At 34.8% G+C, this 25836-nt stretch overlaps 1 protein-coding gene across 3 annotated transcripts in view; it reads right to left on the bottom strand.

Moving 5' to 3' along the window:
* Positions 1 to 578: 578 nt before the first annotated feature.
* Positions 579 to 25836, bottom strand: part of HMMR (hyaluronan mediated motility receptor) — a 44639-nt gene continuing 19381 nt past the window's right edge. For 2 of the 3 annotated variants that reach the window (XM_041747909.1, XM_041747910.1), the window contains exons 9-18: positions 25599 to 25777; positions 24811 to 24959; positions 20383 to 20597; positions 17618 to 17734; positions 10253 to 10399; positions 9823 to 9975; positions 9635 to 9734; positions 8870 to 9046; positions 3313 to 3475; positions 579 to 2742 (exon numbers count right to left, since the gene is read on the bottom strand). In XM_041747909.1, coding sequence (XP_041603843.1) covers positions 2723 to 2742; positions 3313 to 3475; positions 8870 to 9046; positions 9635 to 9734; positions 9823 to 9975; positions 10253 to 10399; positions 17618 to 17734; positions 20383 to 20597; positions 24811 to 24959; positions 25599 to 25777 — 1420 coding nt within the window. In that variant the 3' untranslated portion in view covers positions 579 to 2722. The remainder of the gene's footprint in view (positions 2743 to 3312; positions 3476 to 8869; positions 9047 to 9634; positions 9735 to 9822; positions 9976 to 10252; positions 10400 to 17617; positions 17735 to 20382; positions 20598 to 24810; positions 24960 to 25598; positions 25778 to 25836) is intronic. The other variant, XM_041747912.1, reaches the window with a different exon arrangement.

Raw genomic sequence — 25836 nt, 5'->3', positions numbered from 1 at the left:
TTTTGACATATATACATATATAGATAGATATACACAACCCAAAAAACCATCACTATAATTAAGGCAGTAAATATGTTCTTCACAAAAATACTTTTCTTATTCCTAATATTGGTAGTTTATTTTTTTTTCCTAATCAGTCTAGCTAGAGATTTAGCAATTTTGTTGATCTCAGTAAATAAAATCTTGCATTGACTTTATGATTTTTGTTTTCTAGTTTATTGAGTTCTACTCTGACCTTTAGTTTTCCTTTTCCTTTACTTAGTTTGGGTTTAAGTTGCTCTTCTATTTCTCATTCCTAAGTTAAAAGCTAAAGTTATTGATTTAAGAGCTTTCTTCTTTTGAAATATAGGCATTCAGTGAGATAACTGCTCGAAATCTGCTTTAGCAGCAGTCCATAGCATTTTGCTATGTTGTATCTTCATTTTGATTCTGTTTGAAAAAGTTCCTAATTTTCCCTTTGATTTTTCTAAATGACCCATGGCTTATTTAGAAATGTATTATTTAGGGGTACCTGGGTGACTCTGTTGGTAAAGTATCTGCCTTCGGCTCAGGTTAGGATCCCAGGGTCCTGGGATCAAGCCCTCAACTGGGCTCCATGCTTAGCGGGGAGCCTGCTTCTCCCTTTCACTCTGCCTACCACTCACCCTGCTTGTGCTCTCTATGATGAATAGATAAAAATCTTAAAAAAATGTATTACTTAATCTCCCAACTATCTATGGGTTTTCCAGAGATCTGTTATTGATTTCTAAATTAAATCTATTGTGGACAGAGAACATACCAGATATGATTGGAATCCATTAATATTGAGAACTGGTTTTGTGGCCCAGGATATAGTCAACATTGGTAAATTTTATATGTTCACATAAAAAGAATGTATATATTATTGTTGTTGGGTAGTTTTTTCATAAATGTCAATCTAATCAACTTGGTTCAGAGTATTGTCTAAATCTTCAATATTCTTTCTGATTTTTTTCAACACAGAGCTTGAATTCAGAATCTTATGATTAAGACCTGAGGTGAGATCAAGAGTCAGATGCTTAACCAACTGAGCCATCCAGGTGCCCCTGAGGGAGGCTATTGATATCTCTCATAATCAAGAAATCATTGCCAAGAGTGATGTCATAAAGCTTTCCTATTATATTTTCTTCTAGTTGTTTAATGGTTTAAGATCTTGGAGATGATTTTTGTGTATGGTTCACTGTTTTGCATTTAGATATCCAGTTTTGCCAACACTATTTATTGAAGGCACTGTGCTTTCCCTACTTATATTTTTGGCACTCTCAACTAGTTTCTGGATTGCTCACAAAGTGAATTTGTCTCTATTACCAATGACTTGGTATGTTTTTTGGGGAGAGGAGGGTCCAAGGATTCTCTTCTGCCACCTTGCTGATGTTATGCCTCAGAATGGTATATCTTTTAACACTGTTTCACTTTTCACCTATTTTTGTCTTTATATTTGAAGTGTTTTTTTTTTCTAATTTCTACAATTCTTCTGAACTTATGGCTTACAATATCATGCCAACTTTGTAAATCGTTATTTTATTTTTTTTAAAGATTTTATTTATTTATTCACGACAGACACAGAGAGAGAGAGAGAGAGGCAGAGACACAGGCAGAGAGAGAAGCAGGCTCCATGCAGGGAGCCCGATGTGGGACTCGATCCTGGGTCTCCAGGATCAGGCCCTGGACTAAAGGCGGCACTAAACTGCTGAGCCACAGGGGCTGCCCAAATCAGTTATTTTAAATGAAGAATCACCAGTTTCTAAATAATATACTACTATGTGTGATTCTCGGGACAAGGTAGGGAGGGGAGAGCAAAGACAAGAAATACACCTTAAATAGAACCATTTATGTAACTTCATATAATACAAGTTGAATAACTGGGTAAATGACTTAATGTGTGGTTTTATTTCATATTACACACTTATTAACTAAGCAGTTAGTAATCAGATGCCAAGCACTCTAAGACAAATTCTCTTGAGGACAGTTTCTCAGATTTTTAGTGTATCTAAGAATTGACTTCAGAGTTGGTTAAAAATGCAGATGTTAAAAAAAATGCAGATGTTCAGGCTAAACTCCAGATTTTAATTTAGTAGGATTGAGATGGAGTCTAGGAATCTGCAAATTCTTGACCAACTCCGTGACCCTGATAAGAGACAAAAAGATTGTTGTGGAGTTAGACATACCCTTATTTCTTATTTGCACTGGACAAATGGATGATGGATATAACAGAATGAACATTATTAGACAAAGTAGAGTCAAGAACACACCGAGGTGTTTTTGCCCAGTTTAAGATGTTCAGATTAGAAAAGGCTTCCAGTATTGAATTAAAAAAACTCTGGATTAGAATCTTGAAACCATCTGAGGTTTCAGAGTAGGAGAATAATAATCAGCAATTTTTAAAGGAATGTTGATTTGATGGGATGAGCTGTAAAGCTGGAAAGCCAGAGAGAAAGTTTAGAATGAGGTGATAAAGGTAAGCATCAAGGAGGAGGTACAGACAATAGAAAATAAAATGTCAGAAGTCATACTGGTATGTATGTATGTGAACTTCCCTTAACATACTTAAGAACAGGAAGTTAATATTAAATACATTAAAAATATTCATTAGAAACATAATAATAACAGTAACAATAGCAAAAACAATAATAAAAAGAATGAAATAATTTTTAACAGGTCGTCCCGATATTCACGTGCATTATTCTTGAAACTCCACAGGAGCTCAATAGCAGTTTGTATTGCCTGGAAGAATTATTAAAAAGGAGGTATTAGTATTTTAAGTTAACCTTATTTAAATAATCTCTATACGCAATGTGGGGCTTGAACTTATGACCTTGAGATCAAGAGTTGCATGTTCCTCCAACTAAACTAGCCAGGTTCCCCACATAATTCTATTTCTTCATTCACTATTTCAACCAATATTGATTTATTGTCAAAGATAAAAAGATTCATAGTCAAAAAAGAAAACTTTACTTTTCCACATCTACAAATTTGACACATAGGTTAAAATTTTAAGGGTATGATAGAGGGAGCATTTCTGGGGGTGGATGGGTAGGTAGGAGCAAAAAAAGCCAGACAGACAAGGTTTCAAGGAAGATGGGACGTGAACTGAGCTTGAAGGTGGGATCTAGATATGTGGAAAATAGGGAATATGGAAGAGGAAAGAAAGGCATTTTACATAAAAATCTTAGTATGGATTTTCTATATCAGAAATTGTCAAACAAATTTTCACAGTTCATAAAAATGGGTAACTTGAGAAATGCTGTGAAAGCAAATCCAAAGAAAGATGACACACATTTATTCATTTCTTACCTTCTTTCAATGGTGTTTTGAAAGCAAAATTTTCTTTGCTTTCATGAAGAAAAGCCTTTGAAGGATCAAAGTGTTTGATACCAAGAACTTTATTCAATTCCTCCTGAAGTTTTGTCTCACTTTGTTTTCTTTTAGCGAGCTGAGAGCGGAGTTTTGACACCTCCTATGTAAGGAAAATACAGACAACAATTATTAAAGTTCATGTGCATGAAACATGTTATCGATGTTATTGACAAGTTCCAAAGTTGCTCATCTACCAAACCAAAAGGCAAAAATCGCTACTAGATATGGGCTTTAAGACTAAAAATTACAAAATGACTCTGAAGGGCTGTGACAAAGGAGATAATGGGACATTTAAATCCTCTTGCCACTCTACAGTTACAGTTTTTTTTTTTTTTTTTTAAAGATTTTACTTATTTATCTGACAGAGAGAGCAAGGGAGCACAAGCAGGGGGAGGGGGAGAAGGAGAGGGAGAAGCCAACTTCCCTGCTGAGCAGGGAACTTGATCATGGGACTTGATTCCAGAACCCTGGGATCATGACCTGAGCTGAAGGCAGACTCTTGAAGGCAGACACTAACTGACTGAGCCACCCAGGTGCCCCCAAAACTATGTTTCTGATGAAAGTTCATCTCTAAATTAAGTGCAGAGATCAATCTCTGGAATGACAGCATGAGAAGCTCCACTAACCTGCTTCCTAGTGAAACTAAAAATCATAAAAAAGGTAACCATTTAAAGCATGTAAAAATAGTCCCAAAGCAAAATAGCTAATGAAGAAACATTATTTTCAAGGATATCTAGAAAAATATGGTACAGAAAGGCAAGGGTTTGTGGTATCTGAACCAATCCTGCTCCTTTTTACCTACTCCTAGTTTAGCAAGGTGAACACCCTATACCAGACAGGTGTAGTCAGGAATACAGGGCCCTCTCCCCACCCAGCAACCCCCAACTACCTGCTGCTGAGTTCATGTCCCAAATACATGTGGCTGAGAGGTGTAGAAACCTTTCTTCTGTAGAACAAAGGCTCCACCTTAAATGCTGTGTGCTGAAAATGCTGGGACCCTGATCGCCTTTGCCCTGGCTCATGAGGCAATAATTCCTTGCCAGGAAAGGCAATCTGAGAGAACCTCAGGCTGTTCCCCTTTCCCCTATGTCCACCAAGCATTCAGTCCCTAGGCCAGATGTATCACTCAGAGAAAAGCTTGTCATTTTCTCCAACTTCAGCTCCAGAGCCCTGTCTCAGAGATTTTATTTGGGGGTAGGGAGTAGGCTATAAAACATGTAGCTCCTAATTTCTTGCCAAAGGGGCTGATTTCACTTGCAACAGACTTTAGAGAAGTTCAAGCTGAAGGGTGCTGTGAATAACAGGAGAGTGAGGGAATAAGGGAACTGGGAGGTGCTTCAAAATACAGGCTAAACTGTAGGTTTAGACCTGGTAAATACAACATCAGGGAGGAGCCCTTCTGGAGTCAGAACATAATCAGTCACTGACCTCAGACACACTTCCAATGAAAGAGCCAGAATTTAATTGGGTTAGCTCATAGAGCAATTATACTCCAGGGCATTGCTGGAAATAACAGAGCAATAAGCAACTAGTTATCTAGGAACAGGTGATCAGGGAAATAGAGGAAGACAGCCCTATCAAAATCATGTCATGTCAGCGTGACTGTGGGCATGTTCTAAACTGAAACTCCCTGAGTAGCAACATCAGAGGCACAACATTCCTGGGCATGATAGAAGGAATAGGCTTTACTAGCTCAATCCAACCGATTACTAAACAAAGAAAATGACAGCAGGCCTGGAAGGAGAGGGCTGTAACCAGAGTGCTACAATATATAATTTAAAGTATCCACTATCTAACAAAAATTTACAAATACACAGGAAAGCATGACCTATACATTGGAAAAAAGCAGGGAACAAAAACTGCCTGCAATAGTAACCATTGGATATTGGACTTATCCAAAAAAGAGATTTTAGTGTATCCATTAAAAATATAATTATAGAGCTAAAGGAACCTTAAAAAAAGTGAGAATACTCAAATTACTAGAATCAGAGATGAAAGAAGGGACATGATGACTGACCTTATCATAATTATAAGGATTATTAAAAAGAATATTGTGAACAATCGTATATCCATAAATCTGGAACTTAAATGAAATGGACAAATTCCTAGGAAGACACAAACTACTGAAACTAGCCAAAAAGAAGTCAATATGAACAGACTCATACGAGGTAAAGAGACTGAATAGTAATCAAACACTACCCACAAAGAAAAGCCAAGGTCCAGATGGCTTCATTACTGAATTCTATTGCACATTCAGTGAAGAATTAATACCAATTATTCACAAACTATTTCAAAAAGTAAAAAGACAAGATATTTTCCAACTAATTTAATGAGGTCAGCGTCACCTTGATACCCAAGCCAGACAAAGATATTACATAAAACCTATAGACCAGTGTCTGTTGGGAATATGGATGAAAACATCTTAAGCAAATATTAGCAAAGTGAATCCAGCAACCTATAAAGGGAGTTATACACCATGACCAAGTGAAATTTATCAGAAATGAAAGGTTAATTTAACATCTGAAAATCAATTAATTTAAGAGAGCATATCAATAGAGTGAAAGTCACCTGATCACCTTATAGACACCGAAAAGACATTTGACAAAACTTAACACCCTTTTATGATAAAAACACTAAAAAAAAATAGTAATAGAAGAAAACTTTCTCAATTTGATAAAGAGTAGCTATGGCAAACCCACAGCTAATAGTTTACTTAATGGTGAAAGTGTGAATGCTTTCCCCCAAATCAGGACCGAAACAAGGATTTCACTCTTATCACTTCTATTCAACATTGTCTGGAGGTTCTACCCAGGGAACTTAGGCAAGAAAAAGTAATCAACTGCATTCAGGTTAGAAGAGAAGTAAAACTATCTCTATTTACAAATGATCTTCTATAAAGAAAATCCTAAAGAAGCCACTAAAAAAACTATTACAACAAATAAATGAGTTTAACAAGATTGGAGAAAACATGACAAGCACACAAAAATCAAATTTATTTCTATACACTTGCAATGAACCACCCAAATATGAAATTAAGCAAACAACTTCATTTACAATAACAATAAAAAGGATAAAATACTTAAGAATAAATTTAACAAAAGAAGTACAAAATTTATACTTTGAGAACTCCAAAATGTTGTTGGAAGAAATTAAAGATCTAAATAATTGGAAAAATATCTCATGTTCATGGATCAGAAGATGTAACATAGTTAAGATAGCAATATGCTCCAAGGCTATCTACAGACTCAACGTAATTCCCATGTGAATCTTAAATGACTTCTTTGTAAAAGCTGGATAGCTGATTCTGGAATTCATATGGAATTGCAAGGGACCCAGAGCAGCAAAAACAGTCTTAAAAAAAAAAAAAAAAAAAAAAAAAAAAAGCATGATCCATGCTTCCTGGTTTTATTTATTTTTTATTTTTTTTTAATTTTAGTTTATTTATGATAGCCACAGAGAGAGAGAGAGAGGCAGAGACACAGGCAGAGGGAGAAGCAGGCTCCATGCACCGGGAGCCCGATGTGGGATTCGATCCTGGGTCTCCAGGATCGCGCCCTGGGCCAAAGGCAGGCGCCAAACCGCTGCGCCACCCAGGGATCCCTTGCTTCCTGGTTTTAAAACTTACTATGAACCAACAGTAATCAAGACAGTGTGGAAGTACAAGGATAGATCAGTGGAATGCATTTGAGAGTCTAGAAATAAACCATAAATATGTGGTCAACTGATTTTCAACAAAGATGCCAAGACCATTCACTGGGGAAAGAAGAGTCTCCTTAACAAATGGCAAGAGACCAACTAGATATCCACATGCTAAGGAATAAAGTTGGACCCTTACCTCACACTGTATATAAAACCCTCAAATACATCAATGACCTAAATGTAAAAGCTTAAACATAAAACTATTAGAAAGAAACATAGGGATAAATCTTCAAGACCTAGGATTTGACAAAGGACTGTTAAATGCCAAAGAACAAGAAACAAAGGAAAAGATATATTAGACTTTGTCAAAATTTTGTGCTTCAGTGAACATCAATACGAAAGTGAAACGACAATGTATAGAATGCGAGAAAATATTTCAAGAAGATGTATCTGATAAGGAACATACACACATGTAAAGAACGGTCATAATTTTTTAAAAAAACAAACAATAATCCAATTAAAAATGGGCAAAGGATATGAATAGTTCCTCCAGGCAAGATATACAAATGGTCAATAAGCACATGAAAAGATGGTCAACATCATTAGTCACCAGGGAAATTGAAATCAAAACCACAATTAGGTATCTCTTCATGTCCACTAGAATGGTCAGAATGAAAAAATCAGGTAACAGCAAATATTGGTGAAGATGTGGAAAAACTGGAACCCTCATGCATTGCAGGTAGAATGTAGAAAGATAAAGCTACTCTGGAAAACAGTTCCTCAAACTGTTTAAACATAAAGTTACTAAATTACCAAGCAATTAAACATAAGTTACTAAATTAAACATTAAGTTACCAAACATAAAGACACTAAATTACCAAGCTATTTCACTTTTAAGTAAAGCCCAAGAGAAATAAAAACATATGTCCAAACAAAAACTCTTACACGAATGTTTACAGTAGTATCATTCATAATAGCTCAAAGATGGAAACAAGTCAAATGTCTATCAACTGACAGATAAATATGACATATCCACACAATGAAATATAATTAGGTCATAAAGAGGGATTAAGTACTTATACATGTTACAACATGGATGAACACTGAAAACACTGTTAATCAAAAGAAGCTAGTCAAAAAGACCACATATTATTTGAGTGCACAAACAGGAAATATCCAGAACAGGGAAATTTACAGAGATGGGAAGTAGTTTAGTAGTGGGAGGGGTGAATGAGGACATAGATGATAGTTAAAGGGTAGAGGGATTCAATCTAAGGTGACACAAATGTTCTAAAACTGACCACAGAAATGGTTGCATATCTGTGAATGTACAAAAAACAACCGAGTTGAGTGCTTTAAATGGGTGAATCGTATGGTATGTGAATTATATCTTAATACAGCTGTTAAAAAAAACTTAAATGCTTAACTATTGTAAGTAATCTCTACGCCTAATGTGGGTTCAAACTCATGACTCTGAGATCAAAAGTCACATATTCTACCAACTGAGCCAGCCAGGCACCCTAAATGCTTAAACTATTTTTGAATACTGCTTATCTTTATGATATTTATTTATATCAAGGACTTTGCTATTTTGGAAATAGAAATGGATGTGTAAAGCTTATGAACTCTTTCAATTACACTAGTGATTTCCAATATACTAATGAGGTAGTTGGAAAACCTGAAAACGTCAATAATTACCTGGTCAACATTCTAAAATAGATCCACAATTCTCAGATGGATATTTCTCTATACACTTATTTTTTCTGATACCAAAGCCCCTCCTTAAACTGAAATGTTAGAATAACAAACACCCTACCCTAATACCTTCAATAGAACTAAGTGTTATTTTACAGACCGATTTGAGTTGGCTATTTTCATCTTTCAGTTTCACAACATGCTTGATTTTTTGCTTTAGATTTTGATGACCCAGTAATTTAGCATACGAATCTCTTAGTTTATTTAGCTGTTCCTGAGCGGCACCATGTTCATTCAACAAAGCCTGTTTCTCTGCTTCAAATGCATCCAGTTGTAGCTGAAAATGAATTTTTAAAAATAGACTTAGAAATGTTAAATTTACTTTTCTCATATAAACTACATAGGAAAATCAAGTACAAAAAAAAAAAAAAAAACCCAAACCCAAAAACAAACGAAGGATGAAAACAGATCATGCTGACATATTCTCAGGGCTCTCCATAAATTCTTTGAGACTTTAAAAAAATCAATACTGTTTTTCCACTTTTTAAAGTCGGAGATTAGCATTTATCTTTTTAAATTTTAAGATAGGTATATTACTTTGAAAAACACAGAAAGATCATAACAAAGTGAGTATCACAAATTTACATATGTTAATTATCAAAAATTTATAGCAGGAGAGCTTTCTAAACTATTAACTTTAAGTTTTTTATTAGAAGGTAGTTTTTAGCCTATAAAGACTACATAAAAAATTGTACATATAATTTTAAAAAAATTTGTAAGTCTCATTTAATAGGGAGTTAAATTGGTACTGTAAATGTACAGCAGAATGATCTTTCAGAAAAATCAAGTCACTGTGGTGACTGTCACAGGGAACGAGGTGAAAGCCTAAAACAAACACAAGTTAGTGTAGTCCCAACTGACAAACCTGAAAAGGTTTTGTTTTATTATATAGTTCTTCATAAAGGAGACGCCACTTATTCATTTCCTCAGTTAACTCTGCCACTGTGTTTTCTTTTCCAGCTTTTCTGTAAGGCAAAATGAAATTTAAAAACATAGTGTATTAGAAAAAAATAACTGCGGTTATATGGCAGTCAGGTTCTAAACCTAGATTACCTTGTTTCTTCCTCTTCCAGTTGTTTCTTTAACTCTTCACCTTTTTGCTTAAGTTGGTTCTGCAAATCAGTTATTGTTTTAAGAGAAGAGACTGTGATTTCTTTGATTTCTGCTTCTTTAAGTGCTGATTTGGTCTGCAGATCCAGGAGCATCCTTGAGTTTAAGAGAGAAGAGTCCACTAAACATTTTATAGCCATTTTAATAACTTTTTCCCTTTCTTTTACTTAAAAAAAAAAGAAAAAGAAAAAAAAAAAAACAAAGAACTCTTCAAAAATTTTTTAACTGTGTAAATTCTTAATTTGCAATTGAAGATCACCCAGAGCAATGAAATTAAAATTCCCTGCATCACTTAGTAGTTGGCTTTCAACATTTAATTGTCTTAATGGTTCTAAGGCTATAAGTATGGGCAGGTTTTAGTTCTCCCATGTACCTTGCGTATTCTTGATTTGCATTCTCAGTTGCCAATATCTGATGTTGAGTATCTTCTGCACTTTTCTCAGCCCTGGTCACTTTTTCCTGAAGTGACAAGTTCTCCAATTTAAGATCTTCTATCTCACGAGCCATAAATGCTTTATAACTTATTAAAAGGAAAATAAAAAGTTGAAGGATTTTTCTAACTATTGTGTGTATGATAAATAAATAGCTGATTAGTTTATATTTTATACAATTTAAGGTAACACAAATAAAACCTTATGAACCGTGCATTTACACAGGTAAGAATTCGGTATTCTGAGGTCAGTACTAATGAGCTTATATGGCATAGGCTGTTCATCCAAAGAAGAAAAAAAAAATCAAGTGCTTACTATGTGTATGAAGTATACCTAACATGAAAATTACTCCAAAATAAATAAATATATGATCTCTGCACCTATTGTCACAGAGTTTATGGTTTTGTGGGGAAGATAAGGAAATGCCTCTTCAGGTTTTCACAAAAAAATGTGAAAATATATGTATAATAAAATTTGTATTATGAAGAAAACTAGAGAAGGGTGCCTGGGTGGCTCAGTTGGTTAAGCAACTGCCTTTGGCTCAAGCTCAGCCCCGTCAGGCTCTCTGCTCAGTGGGGAGTCCATTTTGCCCTCTCATTCTGCCCTGCCCCCACACTCATGTGTGCACTCTCCCACAAATAAATAAAGCTTAAAAAAAGAAAAAAAAGAAAACTAAGGAGCACTTAAGCTGACAATGGGAATGTACCACTTTTAGTGATTCAAAAAAGGCTCTTCTGAGGAATTTATAGTTAAGCTGAGATGTGATGGTTAAAGAAAAGTTAGCTAGTGTTCAGGTGAAAGTGTTGCCAAGGGAAAAGAAGCATCCATGCTGGGAGGCAGGTAGAACACAGTACACTAAGAGATGAGACTGGAATGTAATGAAGAAGAGATGCAGGAACAGATGCTAGAGACATAAGGCAAGTCATCACTGTGGTGTACATCAGCCCAGATGAGCGATAAAGGACGGTTAGACTAAGGAGTTGGCAATGGAAAGATGTGAAATCTTTTCTGAAGACAAAATCGCAAATTTCACAAAATAGGGTGGATGTTAGGAGAAAGGGAGAGAAAATGATTAAAGATGACTCAGGTTTATGGAATGAGAAGCTGGGAAGAGGGAGATGTCATTGACTGAAATAAGAGAAAGAAAGAAACAGAAAATCAAGAGTTGTCCTGGACAGGTTAATATTACACAGTAGGGAGATATCTACCTGGAGATGTCAAATAGGCAGCTAGATAAGATGGGTATAAAGCTGAAAGATCTGGTTTGAAGAAATAATTTTTTTTTCAAAGATTTTACTTATCTATTCATGAGACACTCACTCACACACACACACACACACACACACACACACACACACACAGGCAGAGATGCAGGCAGAGGGAGAAGCAGGCTCCCTGCAGGGAACCTGATGCAGAACTCGATCCCAGGACCCCGGGTTCACGACCTGAGTCAAAAGCAGATGCTCAACCACTGAGCCATCCAGGTACCCCTGAAGAAATAAATTTTAATGCTATTAGCATATAGATGGTGAGTGAAGTCATAGAATGGCCAAAAGCCTTCCAAGGCACAATTTTTCAAAGTAGCAGGAAAGGAAATCCCTCCACAGAGTTGAAAAGAATACTAAAATATAATTTATATTTATGCTTGGACATATATAAATTAAAAATATATGTACACATATACATTATATGTACTAGATTATCCATATGGAAAAAAAAAAAAATTGATCCCTATATCACTGCAGACACAGAAACCTGTTCTAGATGGGAAAATGAAACTTTATTATTTTTTTTAATTTTTATTTCTTTATGATAGTCACACACACACACACACAGAGAGAGCGAGAGAGAGAGAGAGAGAGAGAGGCAGAGACACAGGCAGAGGGAGAAGCAGGCTCCATGCACCGGGAGCCCGACGTGGGATTCGATCGCGGGTCTCCAGGATTGCGCCCTGGGCCAAAGGCAGGTGCCAAACTGCTGCGCCACCCAGGGATCCCAGGAAAATGAAACTTTAAAAGAACATTAATATGTTCTTTAGACAGAAAGAAGTTCTTAAACTACATGCAAACATGTTCATATCAAAATCTATAAATTCAAACATTAAAATTGGGACACCAGGGTGGCTGCGTTGGTTGGGTTATCTGACTTTTGATTTTGGCTTGGGTTATGATCTCAGGGTCATGCGGCTCCACATTCAGTGGTGTGTCTGATTCGCTTCCTCTGCCCCTCCCCACTACGCTGTGCGCTTTCATTCTCTTAATAAAAGTTTAAAAAAAATTAAAATCAAGAATTTCTAGTCATGAGAAGAAACCATAAAGAAAATGAAAAGTCATACTTTGGTAGAAGATATTTGGAACCATACTGCTGATAAAAACTTCACTATCAGGAAAAGATAGTGATACTATAGAGAAATGAATAAAAGTCATATACGAGTCTTTTATAGAAAAGGAAAGGTGGATTATTCCCAGGAGAAAGTCATTTTACACTAAGTACACTGGTAAAATTTAAGAAATACAACAAACTTTGGAGAGGAAGTAGATCAACGGTTACATGTATAACCCTAGTGAAACTTTAGATTCTCACTGCCACTTTGTAAGGCAATTTGGCATTACATTTTAAAGTTGAACATTCACATATGTAGGACTTTAGTGTAATTGTTATACATGTATACTAGGAGACTACAAGAATATTCCTAAGAATACTATTAAAAATAACAAAATATTCTATGAAACATTTAGAGTTAATACCTATTCTTCTCAAACTATTCAAAAAAAAAAAAAAAAAGAGGAAGGAAAACTTGCAAATTCATTCTTTGAGGCCAGTATCATTCAAATACAAAAATCAGATAAAGACACCACAAAAACAAAAAACAAAAAACAGAACTATACGCTACTACCTCTTATAAATATAGATGCAAAAGTCCTCAACAAAATATTAGCAAACTAAATCCAACAATACATTAAAAAAACACACACACACACACACACACACACACACAGCACAACTGAGTAGGATTTATTCCTGGGATATAATCAACATCACATCAATAAAGAAGGGATGAAAATCATATGATCATTTCAATAGAAGCAGAAAAAATATTTGACAAAGTACAACAACCACTCATGATAAAAACCCTCTGTAAAGTAGTAAAGTAGGTTAGAGGGAACAAACTTCAACATAATAAAGGCCTTATATGAAAAACCCACAGCCAACATTATACTCAATAGTGAAAAACTGAGAGCTTTTCCCTCAAGGTCAGGAACAAGACAAGGATGTCCACTCCACCACTTTTATTCAACATAGTACTGGAAACCCTAGCCACAGCAATTAGACAACAAAAATAAATAAAAGGCATCCAAATTGGTAAGAAAGAAGTGAAACTCTGACTATTTGTAGATGACATATGTATAGAAAATCCTAAAGACTCCACCAAAAAACTACTAGAACTGATATATGAATTCAGTAAAGCCACAGGATACAAAATCAATGTATAGAAATGTGTAGTATTCTTATACACTAATAATGAAGCAGAAAGAGAAATTAAGAAAATACCATTTAGAATTGTACAAAAAACAATGCCTAGGAATAAACTTAACCAAAGAAGTGAAAGATCTGTACTCTGAAAACTGTAAAATATTGATGAAAGAAATTCAAGATGACAGAAAGAAATGAAAAGACATTTCATGCTCATAGGTTGAAAGAACAAATATTGTTAAAACTTCTATACTGCTCAAAGCAATCTACAGATGTAATGCAATCCCTATCAAAATATCGAGTATTTTTCACAGAACTAGAACAAATCCCCAAATTTGTATGGAACCACAGAGACCTCTTGAAATAGAAAAGCAATCTTGAAAAAGAAAAACAAAACTTGAGTTACCACAATTCCAGATTTCAAGTTATAGTACAAAGTGGTAGTAATTAAAACAGTATGATACAGGCATAGATCAATAAGACAAAACAGGAAATTTGGAAATAAACCCACAATTATGTAGTCAATTAATCTTGGACAAAAGAGGACAGAATATACAATAGGAGAAAGACAACTTCTTCAACAAATGGTATTGGGAAAACTGGACATTCAAACAAATGAAACTGTACCAGTGCCACCATACATAAAAATAAACTCACAATGCATTAAAGACCTTAATGTGAGACTGAAAGCTATAACAATCCTTGAAAGAGCATAGGCATTAATGTTTCTGCATTGGTTCTAACAATATTTTTCTAGCTACGTCTGCTGAGGCAAGGGAAATGAAAGCAAAAGTAAACTATTGGGACTATGTCAGAATAAAAGCTTTGGACTAGTGAAGGAAACCATCAATAAAACTAAAAGGCAACCTATTGAGTGAGAGAAGATATTTGCAAATGACACATCTAGTGATGGCTTAGTACCCAAAATATATAAAGAATATATAACTCAACATCTAAAAAAAACAAACAGTCCAATTAAAAAATGAGAAGCCATGAACAGACATTTCTCTAAAGAGATCTAGATGGCTAACAGATACATGAAAAATACTCAATATTACTTGTCACCAGGGAAATGTAAATCAAAACTACAATGAGATATCACCTCTCACTTATCAGAATGGCTAAAATCAAAAACACGAGAAACAAGTGTTGATGAGGATGTAGAGAAAAAGGCACTCTCTTGCACTATTGGTGCAAGACACTATAGAAAACAGTATGCAGGTTCCTCAAAAAATTAAAAATAGGAATACCCTATGACCCAGTAATCACACTACTGGGTATTTACCCCCTATACAAAAGCACTAATTCAAAGGGACACATGCACTCTTATGTTTACAGCAGTATTATCAATAACAGCCAAACTATGGAAGCGGGTCAAGTGTCCACTGATAGATGATTAGATACAGAAGATGTGGTAGATACATATACAATGGGTTATTCAGTCATAAAAAAGAAATGAAATCTTACTATTTCCAACAACATGGATAGAGCTAGAGAGTACAATGTTAAGCACAGTAAGTCAGAAAAAGACTATGATTTCATTTATGTGGAATTTAAGAAACAAAAAAGCAATTAAGTAAATAAATAAATAAAAGAGAAACACAGAGAGAGATAAGAAACAGACTCTTAACTATAGAGAATAAACTGATGGTTACCAGAGGGGAGATGGGTGGGGGGATGTGGGAAATAGGGGATAGGGATTAAAGAGTATACTTATCATGATGAAAAAAATAAAAAAAAAAAAAAAAAAAAAAAAAAAAAAAAAAAAAAAATAAAAATAATAAAAAAAATGCACAAAAGAAATGAAAAACCACCCCAAAGCTCAAAGTGAGAATGGGTAAATTGTGCTATATTAATAAAATCAAATATTCTACAGCAGTTACTATGAATAAACTATAACCTCAGTCAACAATGTGATTCTTGGGGGATCCCTGGGTGGCGCAACAGTTTGGCGCCTGCCTTTGGCCCGGGGCGCGATCCTGGAGACCCGGGATCGAATCCCACATCGGGCTCCCGGTGCATGGAGCCTGCTTCTCCCTCTGCCTGTGTCTCTGCCTCTCTCTCTCTCTCTGTGACTATCATAAATAAATAAATAAATAAATAAAACTTAAAAAAAAAAAAAAATGTGATTCTTGAAACATACATAATGCAGAATATAAAGACAAGTCTCAGGAAATGGCATACACCGTAATCACACTTTTTGGCAAGGTTCAGGAAAAAGGCAAAATTATGTATCATTTGTATGGATATACATGCTATAAAATTATACACAGGGAATAAGTTTATTATTATTTTAAAAAATATTTTATTTATTTATTTATTCATGAGAGACACATAGAGAGAGGCAGAGACATAGGCAAAGGGAGAAGCAGGTTCTTTGCAAGGGAGCCTGATGTGGGCGGGACTCGATCCTCGGACTCTGGGATCATGCTCTGAGCTGAAGACAGACGGTCAACCGTTGAGCCACCCAGGTGTCCCGTGAGGAAATTATTAATGCAGAATTTAAATGGTGTTATCTGTTGGTGGATAGCAGGCAGATGGGATAGTAGAGAAATTCTTACGTAATACCAAATTATTGAAATCTTTTGGCTTACTGGTTTGGTTGTCTTTTACAGGTTCATGTATGTTGATTTCATCTTTATGTTTTATACTTTATGTTTAGTAACCTTCTATATTTATTAAATACATTAAAATAGATATAAGACAAAGAGACCTCATTCCAAAATGATCTTAAATATAATAAAAATGTTTATATTAATATGCTTTTGGTGTGAGATGCACACCAATTTCTTAAATTATCATCTGGGGGATCCCTGGGTGGCTTGGTGGTTTAGCGCCTGTCTTTGTCCCAGAGCGTGATCCTGGAGTCCCAGGATCGAGTCCCACATCAGGCTCCCTGCATGGAGCCTGCTTCTCCCTCTGCCTGTGTCTCTGACTCTCTCTCTCTTTCTGTCTCTCATGAATACATAAATAATCTTAAAAAAAAAAATCTTAAAAAAATTATCATCTGCAATTTGTAGTTCCTCCCAAAATAGCCCCCCCCCCGCCCCTTTTTAAAAGGGAAATAGTAAGTAGATGGAATAGGAAGTGAGGAAGTGGAGATAGTAAGTATAGAGAATTTTTTATCAAGACAAACTACAAAGATGAGTAGAATTTTGGATTAAGAAGGGTGCTGGGAGTGAGAGGTGTTGCTGGATAGCTGCAGAAGGAAGAGGGGGCCAAAGGAATTAATAAAATTAATGTATTTTAAAGATTTTATTTGAGAGAGAGAGAGAGAGATCTCATGACCCTGAGATCGTACCTTATCTGAAATCAAGAATCAGACACTTAACTGACTGAGTTACCTAGGTGCCCCTAAAATTTATGTATTTTAAAGATAAGTGTACATTAACATGTTTTAATATTGAATGGAAAAAATCCAGTAGAAAGGTTGAAAAGGACAAATGGAATAATGTCATTGAAGGCTAAAAGACTGGAACGCTTCTGTAGTGGTAAGAGAGGGTGAGCATAAATGCAGGTGTGTTTACAGGTTTGGTAATGAGGAGCAACAAAATTTAGAATTCTTCATGAGGAAAAAGATGGTGTCAAGGAGATTAAGACAGAAGCTTGAAAGGTTTGAGAGTGCATGAAATTGGAAGGGGCTGGCAGGAAAGGAAATTTGTATACTACACTCTAAGATTACCAGGTAACCCTAGTTGCCCATTTATGGTTGGTCATTACAGAATTTAGAGTAATACCAACCACTTTATTTGTGTGATTATTTTTCCAGATTTCACTAGCCACGCCTCCCCACTCATATTATATTTGGGAGTGCAGACTCTTAATAAGAATACCTTTCAAATTGAGCAGTAGCATCTCCAAGGCTTTGCACTATACTATGATAGCTCTCCTGCAAAAGCAGAGTGGCTTGACTGTGAGCAGCATTACTTTCTTCCAGTTCAGCTTCTTTCCTAGGGAATAAATAAAAGGTAAAACACTAATTACAAATCATTATTCTATGAAAAGGATTAGTATTTACCTTTGACACTGTGAATCATGTGTCCAATGTCTGCATCTTTGCATACACTATCCGGTAGCTTAGATCTAACTTTATGATCTGCCCCCCCCCTTTTTTTTTTAAGATTTTATTTATATATTCATGAGAGACACAGAGAGAGAGAGGCAGAGACACAAGCAGAGGGAGAAGCAGGTTCCATGCAGGGAGCCCGACATAGTACTCGATCCCAGGTCTCCAGGATCAGGCCCTGGGCTGCAGGTGGCACCAAACCGCTGAGCCACCCGGGCTGCCCCTATGATCTGCTTCTGATAGCATGTTTATTTCTGTACTAACTTCTCTTCTGGTTACTTTATGTACTAACTTCTCATCTTATCTTTCTTGCCCTTATTTTACTTTTGTTTTTATTCTAATGTAATAATTTCTAAATTTATCTTTCAATTTGCATGTATTTATGTAAGTAGTTAAAACATTTGTTTTTAGAAGAAGATAGGGTTAAAAGACTCTAAAACAATCTTAGCAGCAGCAACCAAAACTAAAGAATGTGAAAAATTACCAGTTAAAAAACAGTTGGATTGAATAAAGTGTCTCTGCATTTAAACATTTAAGAAATACTAAGTGTCTTTAACAACACTTGGTACTTCTTTGGAAAAAAAAAGTTTATAGGACCATGTATATTTATTTTATTTTAGTAACCCACATAATAAATTGTTATTATTCAAAAATTTAATAACTTATTTGGTGGATTATTTTATATAGGCAAAATAGTGTCTTGTTTTTTTTTTTTTTTTAAAGATTTTATTTACTTATTTATGTGAGAGATAGAGGCAGAGACATAGGCAGAGGGAGAAGCAGGCTTCCTGTGGGGAGCCTGATGCGGAATTCAATCCCAGGACCCTGGGATCACGACTTGAGCCAAAGGCAGATGCTCAACCACTGAGCCACCCAGGCATCCCACAAAATAGTTTTTAAGATTTTTTTTTATATACAAGCCTCAGAAATGTTTTGAAATATTAACATTATGTATTACCAAACTGGTGATAAAAATTTTTAGATGAGCCTATGAGCTTGTAAGAGATCTTTTAAATAACATCTAAAAGTCAGAACTATAAATAAGAAGCTTTATTTACTTATTGGCTAAGTCAGACATAGACAAAATAAACAGCTAATCAAATTCCTTCCATAATGGGCATGGGATTTACAAATATAAACACCAATAGCTAAAAGCAATCACATAGTAGTAAAGCATTTATAACAAAAATATTCTCTTCCCTGTTCCACAGAGAAATCACTTTCAATTTCTTAGTTTTTCTCTTACACCTAAAATTTCTAGGCTAGAAGGGACCTTAGAGATCATGCCATTAAAACCCCTTTATTTTATATCTAATGAAATAGAAAATTAAAGAAATTTGAATTGTCTTGCTTAACATCACAGAGCTAGTTGGCAGATCCTGTAATAAAATCCATATCTCCCAACCTCTGTACCCAATTCCTTGAGTTATAATAAATAATTGTCTCAACTTTCTTTCTTCTCTGAAACTGACATCATCTACTCAGTTTCTTAAAGTGCCTGTGCCCTGAGACTGGCTCCAGTATAGAACTATTCCCTTATTAACACTTTGGTACTGCTCCCCGCAAAAGCAGGCATATATAAAATCTTTGTGTCCTTTTATCACTTATCATCACAATAAAACAGAAAAAAGATTTTAATAAAAATATATAATAGGAGATAGATACACACTTGTGAGATACATTACAATTCTGTAAATTCGTATGTAATTCTTGATTCCTTGCTAGAAATATTTTTAGTAAGGAAATCCCAAGGATTCAAGTAACAATTATTTTAGTTACAACTTGAACTCAAGAATCAACCTGGATGTTTTAATTTAAATAAATGCAGTGGAGAAGGATGCATAATGTGATAAAAATAATAGGGAATTAGAATTAAAAGAAGTTCAAAAGGCAACTAGTTAGGTCAATTAGTGGAGCAATGGGCTCTTGATCTTGGGGTTGTGAGTTCAAAGTCTCACATTTGGCGTGGAGCCTACTTTCAAAGAAAAGTCTGAGATCTCTTAAATTTCTTATTTTTGAGTGTTTCCCAGGTTTGTTTTTTTCTCACATTATTTCTCTGATCGCTACTTCTGAGTACTTATGCTACCTCAGAAAACATAATTAAAGGTATAACTTATGCTATGTAAACTAATGTACACATAGGCGAAAAATGGAAATGTTTCTTATTAAAGGATGGGATCTCAGCTTTTTTTTCTCTAAATCTATTATTGCTATAATGCTGACATTCAATAATTTCAGACAACATATGAGTGCAGTAAAAGAACTGCAAATTTTGGTCATTTGTTTATTAACATCCTTTTTAAATTGCTGGCCTTAAAAAAAGAAAAAAAAACTATGCTTCTGACTTGGCTATCATACCTGTTTATATATGCCTTCTATGGGTATACTTTACTTCTCTCTATTTCTTACTTGTAAAATAATTCCAACTTCACTTACTCGCATGGTTGACATTAGAATCCTGAAAGCATGTACTGGAAAACACCTTTTTAACATCTGAAGTCATACTAAACATGAGGTCTTATTAATACAAACCCTTTCAGCTTTTCTTCTAGGAGTTTCAGTTCTTCAGCTCGAGATTTTGTTTCTTCTTCCAACTGTCTGACTAGCCTTTCAGCTTGTTCCTCTTTTTGCTGTAATTTATCTAGCTCATCCAGTGCTTGCTTTAATTCTTCCTCAAAGAGATTCCTCTCTTTCATCATTTCCTCTTGAAAGGAACATAGCTTCTGTTGAAGACTGGAGGACAGTTCCTACAACCAAACAGAAAATCACCAAAATAATATGAAATGACATCATGAGGCTTTTACTAAGCACAAAAAAGAAGTACAGATAATAAAATATGAATACTAAATTCAAGAGCTTCAAGAAACTTGAAAAATATAGATATCACCTGCATATTGTCATGGATTATATCTTGCACTGTGTTAACACTGTAGTAATTGTCATTTCAGTATTTTTTCTATGCAACACACACCCACACATACTTCTTATAAAACTAAAATTATAATTTGCAGCTGACTTTCAATATATATTTCTCTCAGATGATACTTTATAAAAAATGTACTATGATTTCAATAGTATATAAGTGTATTTTAAAGTTGTACAATATACAAATAAATCACCATTGTGAAAAAATTCTAACATTAAAATAAAGTGAAGATGGCACAAATAAATGGAGAGATATTCTGTCTTCATGGATTGGAAAAATTAGCATTGTTAAAATATCCATACAACCACAGCAATCTATAGATTCTATGCAGTTTCTATAAAAATGGGAATTTTCACAGAAATAGAACAATGCTAAAATTTGTATGGAAACACAAAAGACCCCGAATAGCCAAAGTGATCTTAGAAAGAAGAACAAAGTTGGAGGCATCATGTTCTCTGATTTCAAACTATCTTACCAATCTATAGTACTCAAAACAGTATGGTATTGGTATAAAAACAGACACACTTATCAATAGAAGGGGACAGAGTCCAGAAACAAGCCCATACATATAGTTAATTTATGATAAAAGAGCTGAAAATATATAATGGGGGAAAGAACAGTTTCTTCAATAAATGGTATTTGGAAAACTGGAAAATCACAAGCAAAAAAAACTTGCTTGTGGACTTATAGTATCTTATGTCACACACACAAAATAACTCAAAATAGATTAAAGACTTAAATTTAAGACCTGAAACCATAAATCCAGAAGAAAACACAGGCAGTTAACGATCTTGGTGATAATCTTTTGGATATGACACCAAAAGCAAAGGCAACAAAAGCAAAAATAAACAAGTGGGACTGTATCAAACTAAAATCCTTCTGCACAGGAAAGAAAACCATTCAGAAAATGAAAACATAACCTAGTAAAATGGGAGAAAATATTTGGGAGAATAATGGGAGAAAAACTTAACCCTAGTAAAATGGAAGAAAATATTTGAAAATCACATATATGATAAGGGGTTAATATCCAAAATGTATAAAGAATTCTTACTATTAAAAATGAAAAAACTTGGGGCACCTGGGTGGCTCAGTTGGCCAAGTGTCTGTCTTTGGCTCAGGTCATGATCCCACGGTCCTGGGATCAAACCCTGCGTTGGGCTCCCTGCTTGGCGGGAGCCTGCTTCTTCCTCTCCTCCCCACTCATGCTATCTCTGTCTTTTGCTCTCAAATAAATAAAATCTTTAAAACAAAAACAAAAGGAAAAAAGAAAAAACTTCAAACAACCTGATTAAAAACTGGGCAGCAGACATAAATAGACATTTCTTGAAGACATACAATTAGCCAATAGGTACATGAAAAGATGCTCAACATAACTCATCATCAGGGAAATGCAAATCAAAACCACAATGAGATTTACGTTGCACCTGTCAGAATGGTTATTACCAAAAGGACAAGAAACAGGGGTGCTTGGTGGGCTCAGTTGGTAGAGCATGTGACTTGATCTTGGGGTTGTGAGTTCAAACCCCACTTTGGCCATAGAGATTACTTAAAACAAAAACAAAAACAGACAAGAAATAATAAGCGTTGGGGAGAATATGGAGGGAACCCTTGTGTACTTTTGGTGGGAATATCAATCGGTGCAGTCACTATGTAAAACAGTATGAATGTTCCTCAAAAAATTAAATATAGAACTGCCATACAAGTGAACAACTCCACTTCTAAGTATTTATCTGAAGAAAATGAAAATACAGACTTGAAAAGATATACGCACTTAAGGTTCAGCATCATTTATAATAGCCAAGATATGGAAAAAACTTAAATATCTACTGATAGATGAATGGATAAAGAAAATGTGGTGTATACACAGTTGAGTATTATTTAGTCATAAAAAAAGAAGGAAATCTTGTTATATGTGATGCTATGGATGGACTTTGAGGGGTATTGTAATAAATGAAGTAAATCAGACAAAGAAAGACAAATACTGTATGATCTTATTTGTATGTGGAATCTAAAAATAAGCAAATAAAAACCCCAGCTACAGTGAAGATTGGTGATTGCCAGAGGCAGGAGTGGGCAAAATGGGTGAAAGAATCAAAAGATACAAACTTCCAGTTAAAAGATACTTTAGTCATGGGGTGTAACATACAGTGTGGTGACTATAGTTAACAATACTGTATTGCATGTCTGAAAGTTGCTAAGAGAATAGATCTTAAATGTTCTCAGACTAAAAAAATTCTATAGCTATATATGGTAACAGATGCTAATTAGACTTATTGTGATAATTTTGTAATATACATGAATATTGAATCGTTACGTTGTATAGCTAAAACATACTGTTGTAGGTCAATTGAAAATAAAAACAGGGCTCTATGCCTTTAAAAAAGAATGGTCACTGTAAATAAGCATTCTTTCCATCCTTTACACTCCTCTAAGTGTACAGAGACACATTTCTTAGATACTAAGATACAAAAAAACATTTGAAAGGACTGCCAACTATAACTACAGTTGCTGGACCGGATGGCAGAAAAAAAATAACAAAATAAAAAAGAATCCAAATAAAGTGAAAACTGCCTCTGACTATAGCCCACCCCAATCTTAGTTTCTCATTGTAGAGATAACCACTAGTTTGGTATATATGCCTTCTGGTGTTTTTCTATACATTTATATACTTAAAAATGATAGAAACTAAATATGTAGAGGTCATTTAAAAAAAATAAATCCTAAAAATAGTTGTTGAGATCTTCAAGTCAGTATATATATATATCTACTTAATTCCTTCAGTTGTTATATTTCACATCAGTGCATTCTAGTACCTATTTGCTATGCTCTAACATGCTATATAATATCAAATGTTTTAATCTGTGCCAATCTTGTAAGGGAAAAACAATTATTTCTATTTCTTTGATTATCACTAAGAGCATCTTTTCATGTGTATAGATTATCTGAATTTCTACATCTGAGAATGATGAATTTTCATCCTATGCCCATTTCAGTGAACTGTTTTTCTCATTGATATGTAAATTATTCTTTATGTAACCTAGATTCTTAAAAATTGTCAGTTTTGTTTCACATGCATTTAGACACTATTTTATAACATCACTGTAAATGTCCAAGTAGTAATCTAACACAAGAATGTACCAGAAAAGGGCAGCCCTGGTGGCTCAGCAGTTTCATGTGTCTCTCATGAATAAATAAAAATCTTAAAAAAAAAAAAAGAATGTGCCAGAAAATAAATATTTTTAAAATTTCCTTTATTTACTTATTAAAGATCGTATTTATTTATTCACAAGAGGCACACAAACAGGCAGAGACATAGGCAGAGGGAGGAGCAGGCTCCCCGTGAGGAGCCTGATGCGGAACTCGATCCCAGGACCCCGGGATCAGGACCTGAGCCAAAGATAGACTCTCAACCACTGTGCCATCCAGGCACCCCTAAATTTTATTTTTAAGTAATCTCTACACCTAGTGTGGGGGCTTGAACTCACAACCCCAAGATCAAGAGTCACATGCTCTAGCGACTGAGCCAGCCAGGCACTCCATCAGAAAATATATATATATTTTAAAGATTATTTATTTATTTATTCATGAAAAACACAGAGAAGGAGAGAGAGAGAGAGAGAGAGAGAGATAGAGAGATAGAGAGAGAGGCAGGACACAGGCAGAGGGAGAAGCAGGCTCCATGCAGGGAGCCCTACATGGGACATGATCTCAGGTCTCCAGGATCGCGCCCTGGGCCAAAGGCAGGCACTAAATTGCTGAGCCACCCAGGGATCCCCCATCAGAAAATATTTTTAAACAATTTTCTTATTTTGGTTCATCAATTGCTTATAATTTTTTCACATTATCAATAATCCGGTCACACATCTCTGCAGATAAACCTGCAGCATAGACAGAACTATTTATTCGGCATAAAATTCTAAAAATAAAATTGTTGGAGAGCAGAACATATACAATTGAAGTTTTCGGATACACTGGGAAATATATAACATATAATAAGCACAAGTTGATTTTTTTTTTATATTGTAGCAAACTACCTTTTCTTGTTGCAGAAGTGAATCAGTCTGTAATTCTTTTTGTCGTAGTTTTTCATGTTCCTGTTTTTCAAGAATAAGGTTCTCCTTTAAGTTTTGCATTTCAGAATTTAGAGTTTCATCCTGTACTCTATCCCTGTTGACAAGGTCTTCTATAAAAGTGAAAAATACTGTAATTAGATACTAACTTTGACAAACCAGATTTCCATATATCCATTTTTGCTACTAGCATGTTACACAGATTAAGTATTTCCAAAGAAGTAAAGCCAAAACATAACTCTGAAGTTTGTATCATTTACTATTTGTAATATATTCTAAAGTATGTAATAAAACCTCCAAACCTGTTTCTGTATCTTCTCATTTTAAATGGCCACCCAATGGAGAAGTCAAGAACTGCACCATTGTATATATTTCTTTTTTTTTTTTTTTTAAGATTTTATTTATTTACTAATAAACACAGAGAGTGAAAGAGAGAGAGAGAGAGAGAGAGAGAGAGAGGCAGAGATACAGGCAGAGGGAGAAGGAGGCTCCACGCAGGGAGCCCGATGAAGGACTCAATCCCGGGTCTCCAGGATCATACCCCGGGCTGCAGGTGGCACTAAATCGCTGTGCCCCATTGTATATATTTCAATGAAGACAAGCAATATATTGAAAGAAACAGAGAACAAATATTATAAAAGATAAAAATTCTCAGAGAACAGGATTCATATGTTTACATAATTACTAAAAAAAAGTTGTTTTAATATACCATTACTTTCCTTAAATATTGTACATATTACTTATCTAAATACCTTTTTCTTTTTCGAGTAGCTGACACTTAGCATTCAGGTCTTCTACTTGTTTAGAAAGTAAAACAACATTTTCCTCAAGAGACTGCTTAAGGCTTACAACTTCATGATTCTTCTCTTTCAAATTTTCTTCTAATTGGGCAATATCTAGCTTGTATTTCTCCACTTGATCTGATGCACAACTGCATTAAAATAAATTATTTTGAAGAGCACATAATTTAGGCACAGGGAAAATTAACTG

This window comes from Vulpes lagopus, chromosome 3 (assembly GCF_018345385.1).
Source record: "Vulpes lagopus strain Blue_001 chromosome 3, ASM1834538v1, whole genome shotgun sequence".
Taxonomy (NCBI): Eukaryota; Metazoa; Chordata; class Mammalia; order Carnivora; family Canidae; genus Vulpes; species Vulpes lagopus.
The sequence above is the reverse complement of the archived record's forward strand: the minus strand, read 5'-3'. Positions and strand labels throughout refer to the sequence as shown.